The sequence below is a fragment of the Acanthaster planci genome, linkage group LG01 (assembly GCF_054643075.1).
Source record: "Acanthaster planci isolate LZ-2023a linkage group LG01, COTS_SCS, whole genome shotgun sequence".
In the NCBI taxonomy this organism is placed as follows: domain Eukaryota; kingdom Metazoa; phylum Echinodermata; class Asteroidea; order Valvatida; family Acanthasteridae; genus Acanthaster; species Acanthaster planci.
The window spans coordinates 14,026,925-14,042,487 of NC_141777.1; the positions used below are offsets into that span (position 1 = coordinate 14,026,925).

At 40.6% G+C, this 15,563-nt stretch overlaps 2 protein-coding genes across 2 annotated transcripts; both read left to right on the top strand.

Moving 5' to 3' along the window:
• The first annotated feature begins 23 nt into the window (after positions 1-23).
• LOC147800433 (cytochrome c oxidase subunit 7A2-like, mitochondrial) lies at positions 24-3,911 on the top strand. The gene is made up of 3 exons (XM_087136518.1): positions 24-208; positions 1,697-1,846; positions 3,010-3,911. Exons 1-3 carry the CDS (start codon positions 137-139, stop codon positions 3,145-3,147), a joined length of 360 nt encoding a protein of 119 aa, XP_086992644.1. The 5' UTR covers positions 24-136; the 3' UTR covers positions 3,148-3,911.
• Positions 3,912-4,424: 513 nt separating this feature from the next.
• Positions 4,425-13,901, top strand: ccdc170 (coiled-coil domain containing 170). Its single transcript, XM_022235339.2, has 10 exons — positions 4,425-4,818; positions 6,432-6,502; positions 7,002-7,053; positions 7,405-7,503; positions 7,963-8,352; positions 8,950-9,135; positions 9,711-10,028; positions 10,533-10,733; positions 11,241-11,657; positions 12,308-13,901. The coding sequence occupies exons 1-10, from the start codon at positions 4,612-4,614 to the stop codon at positions 12,827-12,829; spliced, it is 2,463 nt and encodes an 820-aa protein (XP_022091031.1). The 5' UTR covers positions 4,425-4,611; the 3' UTR covers positions 12,830-13,901.
• Positions 13,902-15,563: the final 1,662 nt, after the last annotated feature.

Genomic DNA, 15,563 nt, shown 5'->3' on the forward strand with positions numbered 1-15,563 from the left:
CCTCTTGTGACATGATTATTGTTCGTGCGCGTACACACAGCGCATATGTGAAGGACTGGCGTTGAAAGGGGTTGAATCTGTGCGGTCCGGTTCGAGCTTCCAACTTTCATGAATTCACTGAAACTAGTGCTGGAAAATGGCTTACAAGTATAACTCAATGAGTGGCCGGGTTGGTTCAGCACCACCACAAACAGCATACTCGCCCGCGGTAACTTTTTGTCATGTATTGTCTAAATCTATGTAGGCTAGCACCAGTAGCAAACCATGAGCAAACCTAGGCTAGTACTTTATTAGTAGGCTCTGTGAATCGATACAAATGTACTTTTGTACATGTATCCTCGAGATGTTATTTCTGTCTTCTGCGCACCTCTTTGGGAACACAATAACGACATCCACCCAAAAGTGCTGATCTTGAACTTTCTGTTGAACTTAAAGTTCCAGTTCAACATGTTCAAAATGGTCAGGCCCACTAAATGTACACAGTCCTACAGTATTTCTACGCACTCACCAGCTCACCTTTTAGTGAAATTTTGTGGAAGCTATGCAGCCAGCATAGCCAGCGGTCATTTGTATTTTTTGTCCGTATTCAAGAGTTTTGCAAAAGACTCCAAAATGTCGGAAAGCTAATCTGTAATCTTACTTTTTGCTTGACATAATAAATGACCTTTTTTGGAGAATTTTCCTAGACACAAATATTAGAGTTTGTTTTGTGAGTCCCCCCCAAAAAACAGCAAGCCTTCATCATTTCATGTCATCTTACAGTTTACCCTCTATTCTCTAGTAATGTACTTTTAACATATCACATGCTGTCATTAAAATTCGTTGACTCAGTGAAACGCTACAGGGGTACAAATAGGGCCCTTTTCTTATTTTTCAAGTTTCAAAATGTTATTTTTTTTGTTTCCTTTGTCAATTGAGTGATTATTAATAAAAGTTAGCATATTTATTACTTTTTTATTCTCCCATTTTGAGTGCTCCTGAATACATTTTGAATGTTTGGAAGTTTGAAAATTCCTCAAAACTCATTGTGTTTTTGGTTTTTTTCACCGTGAAAAAGTGAGGGAATGATTCAATAACTCATCCCCCAGTCAAAAAATGTAGGGTATAGATACTCATATCTCCTCCCCTTGGGATTTATGCCCATTTGCATTTGTGAAGTCATGCCAGGCCTGGTTACATGTTTTATGGGTCTGGGAGTAGGACTCTGCTAGTGATAGAAGCAGATGAATAAGTCAACGTGACTAGGAATGTAGAAGTTGCCCTTTTTACCATTTGGTTGTGATCAAACCTTTATCCTGCAAGAACTCCACTTATTCCTTGTATGTAAGCCTTCATATGGCATCACTCCCCACAAAAGGTTATGATATTGTGGCATTTTCCCTCTGAAAGTAAGGGAAGGTTTCCTGTACAGACGCCAGTAATTATTCCCTACTGTCACCTATTAGCCATCAGAAAGCAAAAACATGTCCAGAAAAGTTCAATTTAGGAGGAAAAACACCAAGTACATGTAGTTTACTGAGAAAACACAATTTTTCAGACCAGTCTCGTAGGGTTTGTGCACTAGGTGTCAAGTGGCATCCATATCTGGAAATCTTCCCAGAGAGCTTTTGTGCACATCTGTTGCGCCATAATTTTACTGTGTGTGTCACAAAGTTCAATGTTATTGTGTGTTTCACTGTAACTGATTGTTCCACAGGGACTGCAGGCAACAGTGACCGAGCCAAGTCAGATTGTCTGGGACCAAAAGCCCAAGCCAGTAGCCAGATTCAGGAGCCCCATGGGGGGAGATGGAGTTATGGGCAGTCTGATCAGGAACAGAGTCTATGAAAACCAGAGAGTGTTCCAGGTGAGATGAAGCCTCAAGCTTCCTTTTCTTTCAGGTTGCTCCATCAAAGGTCATTGTATTTATTTACAAAAAATCCAACAGTGCATTCAGCCCTACTTACAGGATGAAGGGACAGTTGACAAGACAATGAAGGAATGTTCAGTTTTAGAGGTGGGAGGAAAACCTCGGATAAATGTTCCAGAGAAAGATCCACAGCTCAGACAGAGACTGAAAACCTTGATCCACATGCTGCCCTGTAGGATTCGAGCCCAGGCTGCAGAGGTGGAAGGAGAGGCCTTCATTCCAATATTTCCTTCAGAATTTGTTGGAGGAAGCAAACTTACACCAACCGTGATCAAAGCCCCTCACTTTCCACCATTGAAACCCCAAGCGCTCCAAGTTTTAACTTGGACCCAATCACTCCACTGACTTCAATTCGCTTGATACTCATTGCTGTTTGATTGTCAGGCTGTACTGTTCTCTAGCAGATAAACTACTGCTCTAAAGAGTTATGTCTATCAAGCATAGGTAACATAGGTAACAGCCAAGGCCATGCTTGAAGGTTTATCCTCAACAGGCCCATGTGCTAATGAGGTCACACTTTATTTACATGTGCACTTTCTTATGGAAGCCAGGAGAGGACAGTGGATGCAAATCTCCATAGAGAAGGGTACATGTAAAAGCAAAGTGTTATGTCATCAGTTCCTACTGAGGCTCGTTCTCTTAAATCTTTTTCTCAAATTCTAAAATGAAATAGTTTGTCTGAAGAACAGGGCATTGTTTTGACCTATGGCCCTCTGGTCATATTTATTTAGGTATACCTTTGTCATTTTCCACCCTGTTACTAATGACTGGTTGTGTGAAAGGGCTTGTGACTGGATTTATAACTGGACTTGTAATGAACTCGACTGCAACACCAGTGTGCTCACAGATGAGGACATGTGGAAGCCCCCAGCAATGGCAGGAATGTGCCATCTGTTGTATAAGTGACTGGCCCCTCAGAACTTTTCTGTTCAGCTGATAGCACAATACATGTAGTTCAGCCATTACTGGGGAGCTTCCAGATTGTACAGTGACCATATTGCCAGGTTCTCCTGTACCATGATCTCCAGTCTGTATATACATGTATTGCAATTAAAGCAGCATATCTTTGAGAGTTTGGTCATTTGATCTCTGCCTTTCAGAAACCCGATGGTCTGCCGGTCCATCTCAAGAAAGGATTCACAGACCGAATCAGTTACAGCATTGTCATGGCCCTGACTGTCTTTGGAACAGCTTGGACCTGCTACTCCCTCTACAAGCTCGCCCAACCAAAGAAGTGACCTCAAAAACTCTTCAGGAATCGTATAACACATAAATACAGTTTCTAGGAGTCATTAAGTGTTTGCACACATGAGAAAGATTGAAATGTTACATTTTACCAGAGACGAACTTTACCTTTGTTGGTTGGATTGTTAAATTATTAGTTACACTGGTAAGTGTTTCAGCATGAGTTGCAAAGTACAGGTGGATATGTGAAGGGCAAGTGACAGATAACTGCAGCTTTCTTGGGCATACACCACGGAACTACATGTGACTGACACTGCAGAACACACCTAGTGTACATTTACCTGTTTAGTCTAGTTTCAAAATTTTGCACACTGTGACGTGAGTGTAGTCAGGCTCTTTCGAAAATTGCCAAGAACAGACATGATTTTCTCTTCAAAACTGGCTCACAAGCCTTTTTGTTTCTCCCACTGTTTGACTTGAGCATGCTAAAGAGGTCACTAATATCTTCTAGGAAGCTTGAAAAAATTCAGATTTCCCCATGGGCAGGAAGTTTGTTAGAAAAAGTCCCATTGAAGAACTAATGATGTTTCCAAATTTTGAGTCTAGAGGTAGACTTTTTTATAAAAGGAAATGTCTATTGTTATTTCATTCGCAAAAGAACCCCACAATCCAAAGAAACATAGCAGTAACGTTCCTAAAGTGTAAAACTTAAAACTCAATAAAACCATTTAAAATGTGGCATGAAATTATTGTTATGTTTTAAACTCCTAACTTGTTTTAATAAACGAAAGATGTGTACAGTTACAACATAACTAAAGGCGAGATGGTTTCTCTACTTTGTGTGTATGTGTTTGTGTACTAATGATGTATTGTACCAGTTTGACCCAACTGTTATTTTTCTAAATCAACCCTGCCTTTTTACTGCAAATTCAGTGTTTGAAATGTGTACATTCAAGCTTCAGGTATCTTTTCCAATGCGTCTTGTGTATGTTTGGTTGGCATCAAGACTTTTTTAATAAATCTTCAGTCCTAATTTGCTTTTCCACATTAGAAAATTAATCATTGTGATGTACTTTTCAAATCAAAAATATCGATTCTCCATGCTCCTTCAATGCAATTGCACACGTCAATTTGTGCGATTTTAAGTACGAACTAGTGATGTACAAGTAATGCGCCGAGGTAATAGCGATTATATGTGCGTGACGTCACATTGGTAAACATTGGTGAGCAGTAACCTCTACTCCCTTGTTATGCACATGCCACTATCGGGTACCAGCGAATTGCAGGTGCATTTTTGCAGGGGAATGTCGGTCGTGGAGCAGGTTGTTGTGTTGATGCAGTTGCCCATATCAACAGCGGCATAGTTCAACCCGATTGAGGAAACTCATCAATGCATTCATTGAGAATAACACTACACGAAGTAGTGTCACGTTAAACTGAACACTTTTTATCAAGATAACTACCACATCCGAAGCTGTATATTCTGCTGTCTGATTTAGATTGGAAAGGCGTGAAATATGTCATATTTATACGGGAGGCAGTCTCCGAGTAATGGGCTGCCGAGAATTTCATCCGCAGGCCGGGCCGCGGCCAGCGATCGCGGTCTACTCCTTCTCGAGGAGGAAATCGAAAGGCTCAGGCATAACAGATCAGCACCCCCCGTGGGATCTACGCAAGGTGGATACTCACCATCACCCCCACAGTCCAAGAAATTACTGCAAGAAGTAAGTTCTTATATAGATATCAATTAGTCAGTGGTCCAATTCGACAACATTTGATTGATTCATTTGTAAATGTATTTCTATTTCAACAAGCATCACTGAAGATACACTTAGGCTGTTAATTCACACACCAAAGATCTTGTAAAGTACTATTAATACTTTTTTACCACGAAATACATGCCATAATTTATTTTCCTCTCAAAAGTCTTACATTAATTCTGACAAAAAATTTCAAAATTGTTTTCAAAAATGTATTGACTGTGTGCACAATTTCTAAAATTACATGTACATTTTAATGGCGGTTTTGAATTTTTTTCCAAGAGGTAACTTATTAGTGGAACTTTGCTTTAATTTTTTTTTTGATCTGTGTATTTTAGCATGTAATTCTAAATATATTCACCCGCCGCTTGAATAGTTAATACTTTTGAACTGTTTACAAAGCATGTTTCCTTGATGACACGATTAACTGAATTGAGTTGAATTTACTCTTGTCAGAAAATCAAATTATCTGACATTATTCAATTTGGTTCTCCCTTCAGTCCACAATTTTGTAAAGGAAAATGTTGAAACTGCAAATATACATTAATTGTAGTTGAGCTGTATAATAAAGGGAAATTACAAAAAAATCTGAAAGCAAAAAAAAAGAAAACTTATTCATGACAAGGTGTCTATGTCACTAATTACCCTAGACTTTATTGGTGTGTGGCATCGTTTATCATAATCTTGAAACCACTGACTGCTAACAAAATGGCAGAGAAAATCACGAGACCAATACACCGCGCTACATAATCTTCACTAAAAAATAGACACAATGTAGGTCTGGCAATTAACATTGGGTCACCTCCCACTGCTTCACCAAATCTGTCAGTAAAACCTGAAAATACCTTCTTCTTTACCAGAAAAGGTATCAATATGAATGTGATTATGTTTTGCACAGGAATTGCCTGTTAAAGGGCATTACAACCGCCATTTTCTCTGATTGTTCATTATTCATGGTGAAAATACTGAAAAAACAAAAACTGTTAATAATGGAAAGAAAAGTTTCTATTTCAAAGTGTGTACGTGTTTGATGCATGCTCTTTCAGCAGTAATGTACTGCCATATCAATGTACTTCCTTGACTTCAAGGGTGATAGCAACAATAAAACCTGATTAAGCACTCAGTTTATTTTGCACTTGATTGTACATTTCAGTCTTAATTCAGCCAATGTCAACAATATTTGTGTTTTCAACAAATTTTCGGTAGAGAAGATCATTATTTTGCCCTGTTATTAAATGCACGGCGTACATGTTTTTATGTGTGTGCACCATACAGTATACATACATGTACACTACGTGTGATGCATTTACACGCATATGCGTGACTTATGAACATTTCTTCCTCTGACCAAGAGCTGTAGGGTCCTACAATTAATTTGCATTCATCATCTCTGTCTGCAATAATAAATCCGTCCCTCTTGTATCCATGACAACGTCACTCTCCAATTGCCCTCTGGTCTACTGCATGATTGGGTTTGTGGGCCTCGGCCTATTTGGTATTGATTTCATTGAGGACATGTTCAGTCAGAGTCTAAAAAGTGCTATTAGGATTTTTTTCTTCTGTTTTGTTACACGTAGTTGAATGACCAAGTCAAGCTGATGAGGAGTGAATTGGACAAGAAAGACAAACTCATCCAGGAGCTATCAAGGTAAACAGAGCTCATCTGTAGAGTAGAAAGTACATTGACAATTATAATTGATAACAATGTTTGTCAGATTTGTGTAGATTATTTTCAGGAGTTGATTATTATCATCAGAGTTTTGTGTTAAGAAGTACAACAACATTTGCTGTTCTTTTCAGTTCAGAGCATTTGAAAAATTTTGCTTGAATCATGCAATTGTGGCACATTCATAGAAAGACAAGAAAATAAGCAGAAAACGGTGATATATGCTCGTGCAAATATTGCAGAATTGAACAGCATGGAGTTGTTTGATTTATAGCCAGAGATCTGGCAGGAATGTTGTATTTCTTGCATTTATGAAGCCTTGTTTAATTTTGTGGGTGCTGTTTTCTAAGGAAAAAACTAATGTTTTCAATTAAAAATTGATATTAACTACACGTAATTAGTCCCTCATTTTAAAGGTTTTCCTTTTTGTACAATATACCTTCCAAATTAAAAATCGACTTTTCCTTGGATCTCATTGCAGAACTGAGCTGGGAACACTGGGCCATAAGAAGAGGGTTTCATTTGATGAAAAGGTAACAATTGTCTCTTCCCCCCCCCCATAAAATGTTTCCTGTCTTGAAAATAAATTTCTTATTTTACCTGGGACGAATAAAAGTAGTCAGGTAATTTGCAAAGGATTTTTTTATTTTGTAGTTAAACTATATACAGACATAGATGATTCTCTGTTTGTATAGCCTATCAACCACCCATAGCTACTTATTCTCATTTCCCTGATAGATTTCCGTATTAAACTGGATTAATCAATTTGATTATTTCTATGAGAATTGTTATGCTCGACAACTGATGAGTATTCCAGGAGGATGACTATTTTTAATGCAATGACTACAGTTCTCACTACCTTTTGTTCTTGATTATCATCTTAGCTTGACGCATTCTACCCAAGGGAGTCCATTTTGAAATCTTCTCTGGATTCAACGAGTTTGGCTAAGCTTCAACTTAGGAATGAGCAACTTGCTGATGAAGTAAGTACATGTATTTGTACAAACAAAGTAGATTTAAGATCTCACAAACCCATCAATTATATATTCCCTTCTCTTTTTCATGATAAAATGTTTTTAGCACTGATTCAGAATTTGTCAGTCAATTTTATTAGCTCGTAGATCAATCTCTTTAGAAGAGTATTGTCTTAAATTTTTTTTTAAAGTTGAACGTTCAAACGATGCGATTTGAGCTGTAAACATTGTTCCATTGGTGTAAAGTTTCCATATGAAAGCTGAAAACAGCTTTTGATGAAATTGGTTCATATTTCTTTTTGATAACATAAGAATCAGAATATATGAGATGGTAAAGATCAGATGTAGATAATCTCTGATATACAAAAAGCTGATTTAAAATCAATATTGAACATTCACAAGGTTATTCTCCAAATATTGTATCGTTTTTGATGATGTGAAAACAATTCTGAACTTTTTATGGATCAGTTGAGAGACACTGAAAGCAAGGTCCTGGCTCGGGAGCTGCAGATCAAGGAACTGAAGGCCGAGATTGACCGACTGAACCAGGAGAGCGCCAGCCAGTCCTCCCTTGTGCTGTCGCTGAAAGCCCGCATCGGAGAGCTGCAGGACTCCTCCAGCAGTGTAGAGGAGTCACAGGCCCGCGGCCAGTACACCATCCAGACACTGCAGGCTGAGGCCAAGGAGCGACAGGCCAAGGTGCTTGAGCTAGAGGGCCGGGCGCGGGAGCTGCTGACAGAGCGGGAGGAGGCTGAGAGAAGGGCTCAGGCCTGGGAGAGGAAGTGGCATGATGTGTTCCTGGACCTGCAAGGGGTGATCGATGGGAAGGGCCACACACCTGAGACGATCGTCAAGAAGGTGGGCCTCTCCCCAATCTCACAAATCTATTTCAAAGTTGATGACTTGAGCACTAGCATTCGAAGTGGGGGCTCGTTCCCCCCTCCCCCCCCCACTTTTTCAACTTTTGGCAGATCCTCTGATACAAAACGTACAATGTATAGGTCTTTTAATGTGTGATGGTCTCACTTTGAAAAGTGTTTTGCCTCTGCTGGACTTCGTAGTTGCCTGGGAACCATTTGTATGGTTTTAGGCATTTGTATGCCTAATTCCAGACCATAGAAGGCAGCAGATAAAAAATTGTTCAAGACAAAACTTATTTCAAAACATCCTTGATTTCCATCTACATTGTAAATCAGAGTTTACTGTTTTCTTTGTTCTGTATTCACTTGTTTATCTGTCTAATTATTTATTTATTCTAAATCTGTAAGATATAAAAACAATAAGAGTTTTTCAGGGGCTGTCTTCGAAATACAAAAGTTAAAAATCTGTCATCCGAAGATGTGTATGACCAGACTCCTGACAACAATGAATGAAATGAAGAAAAAAACAGAAACAAAATGAGTTGCAAATATAAAGTCAAATGTTACATGAAGTGAGGTCTTTCTTGGCCTTCAGGTGACAGATGTTATCCAGGAGAACCTTACCCTGCGGGGCAAGGTGTCATCGCTGGAGGACAGCCTGCACAGCAGTGAGCTGGAGTCCAAGGCCAGCCGGGAGACCATCCAGCGTCTGGTGGCCGAGATGAACAGGGACCAGCGCAACAGCATGGACACGACCAACATGTTGGAGAAACTCAGGCTGGTGAGTTTTGCTGGGGGGCTGGCAGTCGACCCTCACCATCCTTGGCCATCTGTCAGAGTCTCAAGTCGACAGACATGTGGTAGGATCACACTGGGTTGAGCCTGGAGTTGGGTCAGTGCTGCAAATGATTTGCTCCACCCCGAGCTAATATCAAAGAAACGCTTGCCGTGAAACTCTAAATTATTAATGATAGTCATTAGCATTGCTCATTGGGTCTATGAACCCATTCCTGAGATCATTTCAGCTCCCTGAGGATATGTAGCTCTTTGCTTTTGCCAAGCACAATGGCGAATTCATAACACAAGGACTATCTCCATCTCTATTTCTTGACTTCTTACTCCAGGGTGGAGAGGAACATTTACTGACTGTATCATGCCCAAGGACAGACACATTAGTTGTCACTGTCACCAAATGGTGAATATTTACTGCTCCATAAGAAAGCTGTAACATAATTTGTCAGCTGGAACCTTGGTTTAGTGCTGCAAACCGTGTGGTCATAGTACTGCACAATTCCAAGTAGCCCTCAACCACCTTAAAATGTTTCAATTCAGCCACCTTCATTTTTTTACCCACAGGAGAGGGATGCAGCACTACAAATTCGCAATGAGCTGGAACGTGAGAACGCCCTGCTGAAAGATCGAGTGGATGCCAGCCAGCGTGCCTGGAGTAGCCACAAGCAGGAGCTGGACCAGCAGGAGAACAGGATGTCCACCCTGGGCCGGGAGGCCAAGACCCTGAAGTATGAGGCCGAGGTGGCTCGATCGGAGCTCAGGGCCCTCAAGGAGTCGCTGGCACTGCTGCTGTCACGGGAGGGCAACCGGTGTGAGGCAAAGGAGGATGCCATCAAGGAGCGGGTCAAGCATCTGCAGGTAGACAGCAGAGAACACGCTACGGTGAGTGGCTCTCCGAGTGATAACAACAGATTGTTGCATGCAAATCTTAAAAGCACTAGATTTAGTCATTGACCTGTGAAGCTACAAATTTGAGAGTAACCTCAGAATCAAAGGAAAGTCACTAATTTCTCCCAAAGACCAAACCTGGTAATCAACCCATGAAAAACCACAGTTTTTGGCACATGTCTTCTTTACAAGTTTTGAGTATGTTCTCAATTGGTTTGGAAAATCAGATACATGATTATTGAATCCGGTGATTCAGTCAATAAAAGAGTTAATGTCATCAGAACTGGATATAGTTCTTGTGCATATCTTCAAATTTTTGTGCCATGCCTTTTGTTTCAAAATTAGAAATAAAATGAAATTCTTCCCGTATAAATTATCCTTCCAGAAAAATAGGAGCAATTTTTTCACTTAACTATCTTTATTGTCCTTCCCCATGGTCACAGAGGTTGGCATAGTTTGGTGGCATAATTTGGAATGATTACCTTCTTCTTGTCACAGCACGTTGACCTTCTGGAGGGCAAGATCAAAAGCCTTACAGAGCAGCTTGACAGCCAGGCCCACCTGCACCAGGCAGCCATGAAGCGGGCCAAGGAAGCACAAGAGGACTATGGTGATCAGAAGACCCGCATCAAGCAGCTGGAGGACAGCCTGTCAGCCGACGCAGTGCTGCTGGAGAACCTGCGCGGAGAGCGACGGAAGGTGAGTTGATGACTCTCTTTGGCCTCGTGTGGTATGGTTTAATGTTCCTGAAAAATGAAACAATACATGTAATAAGCCTCAAGGCCCACATAGTCCTGAAGTCTGGAACAAATTCTACTGTTAGTAAAAAGGGCCTTTTCAAATTATGCACATGGAACTTAGTACTTATAGCGTTATTCGGTGACCAGAAATTAAGGACATTACTATAGTGGCACAATGGTCATTGACAGGTTGTGTGCATGTGTTACATGCCTCTTCAGCCAATAGTGTATCAGGATTTGCCAAATGCACACATGCATCAAGCTGCAGAATGTGCATGTGATAGTGCAGTACGTATCACAACAATTATGGCGTCTTTTTGGATAAGTCTACATAGAGCAATGAGACAGCAAAGCAGTCATTTAATTTCATTGCACATAGTGTACAGATTAAATGTCTGTTTTTTTCTGTCACAGATATTTGCAAAATAGTTCATTTGAATTTTCTGGCTTGTTAAATTCTCCACAGTACATGGCTTTCTTAGAGTCGCTGGCCTCCGTGCTGAAGCTTGACTCCATCGCCCTGGACCTTGGCTTTGATATGAATGGCGAGGCCATCATGGCCCGGGCCAAGCAGCTGATGCGGCAGGAGGGCGAGAGCCTGGCCGACAAGACCACCCACGTCTACTCACTGCAGCGCAAGCTGAAGTCCAACAAGGAGCAGTTGGAGAGCAAGGACCTGCACCTGGACCTCCTACGCAAAAAGATCACGCAGCTGGAGGAGGCGCTGGCCGGCCGCTCCTCCCTGCAGAAGGAGCGGGACGAGACAGAGGTGGGCCGCCGCAAGCTGGTCAAGGAGGTGGAGCGGCTGAAAGGGGAGCTGAGCACTGCCAAGAGGCTCATCATCGACATGAAGGCCCAGATGTTGGATGTCAGCAACCTCAAGGTATGTCCACTACCAGTTTCTTTTTGAACTTTGTAGATTTTTGGTCTATAATCAGGAATAAATAACAAGAATGGCCTGATCTGCAAAGAAGTGAGCCTGTTGTGTCCAAATTGACTTCCTTGAGTTACATATGTGAACATAAATATCATGAAATAGGTTTCATGTTGCTTGTTGTAGACCCTGTACAGTATTTGTCACAGAGTTACACAAGTTTTACTGAGTCCATTTTTCCCCTCAGAAATAGTCTCCACAGTCCAAATTATGTCTTTCAAAATTGTTCCACCACAAACCGTGGCAAATACCAAACACTGCATTTTTCTGACAAACGACCAAAATGTAACAAATCTAAATTGGGTGAAATACTTTACCATATCCAGTGCTCAATAGCAGTAGTTTGAATTTAGAATATACAAAATGTGACTTTTTTGTGCAAAATAGATAACTATATTGATAGGTTGCTTTAGCAATTGGATATCAAGATTACCTATATGTCATAAGGGTGACTGAAGTGTGCATGGGAGACTTGTCCTCATACAATGTTCTCTGAAGATGAAACTTGTACTTAATGATCTCTGATGTCATTGTCCCTTTATATACTGAAAACATTGAAGTAACTGTGTTTTGTTTGTTTTCATAACTATGTTTTACAGTTGACGTCAATGCATCAGTACAATAGCATCACAGATCTGGAGCAGGCCCTGGAAAAGTTGGAGAAGACGAAAGAGAAGCAGGCACGGAAGATCGCTGGTATGAAACAGGAGCTGGAGTTCACAGAGCATGAGGCTACCGAGCTGCAAAGCCGGGCTGAGCAGTCAGTCAAGGCCCTGAGTGAGGACCTGCAGGCCACCAAGGCCCTGCTGCTGGAGGTCCAGCGGCGGGAGCGCCAGCTGCTGGACTTCCGGCAGGTCATCGCCCGCATGCTAGGCATGGACGTCACCACGCTGGCCGTGCCTGACTATGAGATCATCTCCCGGCTGGAAAAGCTGATTCAGGCCCACCACTCCCACGCCATCACGGCGTTCGGCCTGGACCAGAGCCTGCAGAACATGGAGAAGGGTTTCCGGCAGGGGTATGAGGAGGCTACGGCGCTGATTGGGAGACAACCACACCAGCCACGGGCAAGGTCGGTCTCCCCAGCACGGCGCAGGAAGTACCATGCTGAAGTCTACTAAAACAAAGAAGATTCCTGTCACAATGAACTGAAATAATGAGAACAATGTCAGAGAAAGCTGCAGAACAAAACAGTCATTTTATTGCTGATTTAAAAGTGAACTGTACGCAATCCCACACCTGTGACAAAACAGTTTATTCCTGGCATTAAAATATACATATGCGTGAGTCGTTAACTTTAATTATCATTCAGGTGATGCAGTGTTTAACAAACTCATATTTTTGTTTAGACTTCTCAAACACAGGGTGACTCAATATTTTGGTTGAATCTAGAGTTTGATTGTTTTAATTAGATCCATCTTTGAGTTTCCTAAACTTTCTTTTCAAGAAAAGAGCCAATCAGAGGATAGAATCCAGTCGGATATTATGTACTGCTTATGACATGTATGTGCTGGGGATGGAGCAAAAGTTAATAAATAACTTCAAAGATACTTCATGTATTTCAGTTTTTCTCCAGTTCATTAGGTGGGACCATTCAGCTACTGATGGTACAAAAAAAGTATTCAGTTATTTGTAAATTATTCATCTTTACATTCCTTGAGATCTTTAAATCCCTCTGTAAGATGTATGTCACACTGTCTGTAAAATAACATGTATAAAGGAACTGTGATAATTTAGTATATGTGCAAAAAGTATGATTGTTATTGAAGAAATTAAAAATTATTAGAGTATAAACAGGTGTTTTGTCCCTGTCACACTTGGTACAGAAGTAGAAAAAATGCATAACTTCAAAGTTTTTATGTGTAAAAATTGTCTGAAGTCAAATAACTCAGGAGTTTTTATTTCCCTCTGTATAACAAATAAAAAAAATTTAAAGATATTATGTACTGTTATGTAGAGGTTTAATTGAACAGTTCCATCAAAGTAGCTCAAACCCAGTTATTCTTTGTGTAAGGTAGAACAGTGACGATGTGATTCAAATGGAGGTGTCCTTTTTAATGTAATGTGACTTTTTGTGTGTACATGTATAGATTCTTCAGACCAAAAGTGACAGTCATTTACTATTATGAAGAAAGTGCTTAAAATGTACATAATTCTAGCTAGGAAGGCCAATAAATGAAGAGCGATAAGGTATTTTCGTTTGACCATATTTTATTTTCACGTGTCTCACCCAAGCTGTTGAAAACTTTAATTCCTTTATCTTGGGGGTGGAGAGGTGAACTGACATGGTGATTGTGGAGAGAATAGCATCCGTAGGTGATTTAAAAGACTGTAAAAATTTTGAAGCAGGAAAGCCTATTTTGTCATCGCCATCCCCGAGAATGTACGAAAAAGTACATGTACTTGGATTTCACAATCTGCGTAAGAGACCCTGCCCTGAATTGAATGACCCTTCCCTTTAGCCTTGTGTGCTTTGGGCACATGACGCTGTACATAGCCTTTAAACACACCTAGCTTTTCTAAGAAAGCTAGATCTACCTACGCCCACCTACTGGCAAATTCATCGACAAACTTGTAAAAAAAAAGAGACAATTTAAATCAGGGACAAACAAAAGCGTCTTCAAAAAAGAAGTCAACTAATCCAAAAATTTACCCTTTATAAACCAACTACAACTTGATAGGGATGGCTTAAATGTTTTTGCTCAGTTTGAAAAATCGTGAAAAATGCACTTGGGATCTGAGAGCACTTGTTGAAGTCATCCATGTATGTTCATTACCGCAAAACGACGGGACTTAAGTCAGCGTCAAAAGCATGAGAACTATTAAAAAGCATGTAAAAGGGACGCCGTGACCTACTTAAAACCACTCGTTACTTTTAGACCACCAGATAGATTACCTATCATCGCTCCAAAAGGGGGGGGGGGTAACAGACCTCGTCAGCGGACCAGCAACAGGATTACCACAGCTTTACTTAATCACCGGTTAGATACTACCAGCTGCTATTAAAACAACCTGCTACTTTAGACTACCTGGTAAAATACCTATGAGAGAAGGGTGTCTGTTTTTTCATTATGGCAAAAAAGTGGCCAGAACGAAAATTCAAAGATTACATTTCCCAGCTGCCAGCCTTTTTAAAACTCCTTCCATCAACGAGCAACAGGGGGCGCCTGGCCACTTTTTAACCAAGCACTCGCAACTTTTGAAACCAGCTACTTTTAAACCACCGGCTACTTTTAATTAAACCACTAATACTCGATGGAATATCCAGGGGGAGAAAGGGCAAGTTGCATCAAAGGATGTTTTGGGTACGTTTTCAGGAAATTGGTAGTGTCAGAGTGTTAGAAATAACACATGTACTACTGGCGTCTTAATTTGAAGGGAAGGGTTGAATTTTTTTTACGAATGACAAAAAAATAATAAACAAACAAAACAAAAAACTTGCACAATGTCTTTTGGGAGAAAAATCCCTCTGACTCAAGACCTGGATTTTCTCGGATTAAAAAAAATCACAAGTGACATCATAGATCACGCATAATGCACTGAGGTCACAATCTTGAAGAACACCTGAAGCTCTTAGTGTGAATCTTCTCATTACCTATGTACATGGAAATCAAGGAAACGAAAACAAGTAATGTGTGGTGCTTCATGCAAAATCTGGAAAATCACTGGCAAGCATCTCAGAGAGGTACCGTAACTCTATGCTTGATGGGCCTGTGGGTTTCATGCACCTTTGGAAGTCATCACAATTATCCAGTGTTTTATTACCATTTTTGTCCACATCCTTAGTGATTTCTCCAAAGTCACAGATGCTTCCCTTTCTGACAGCCACTCCTCGTTGGTCAGGAAACTATTTAA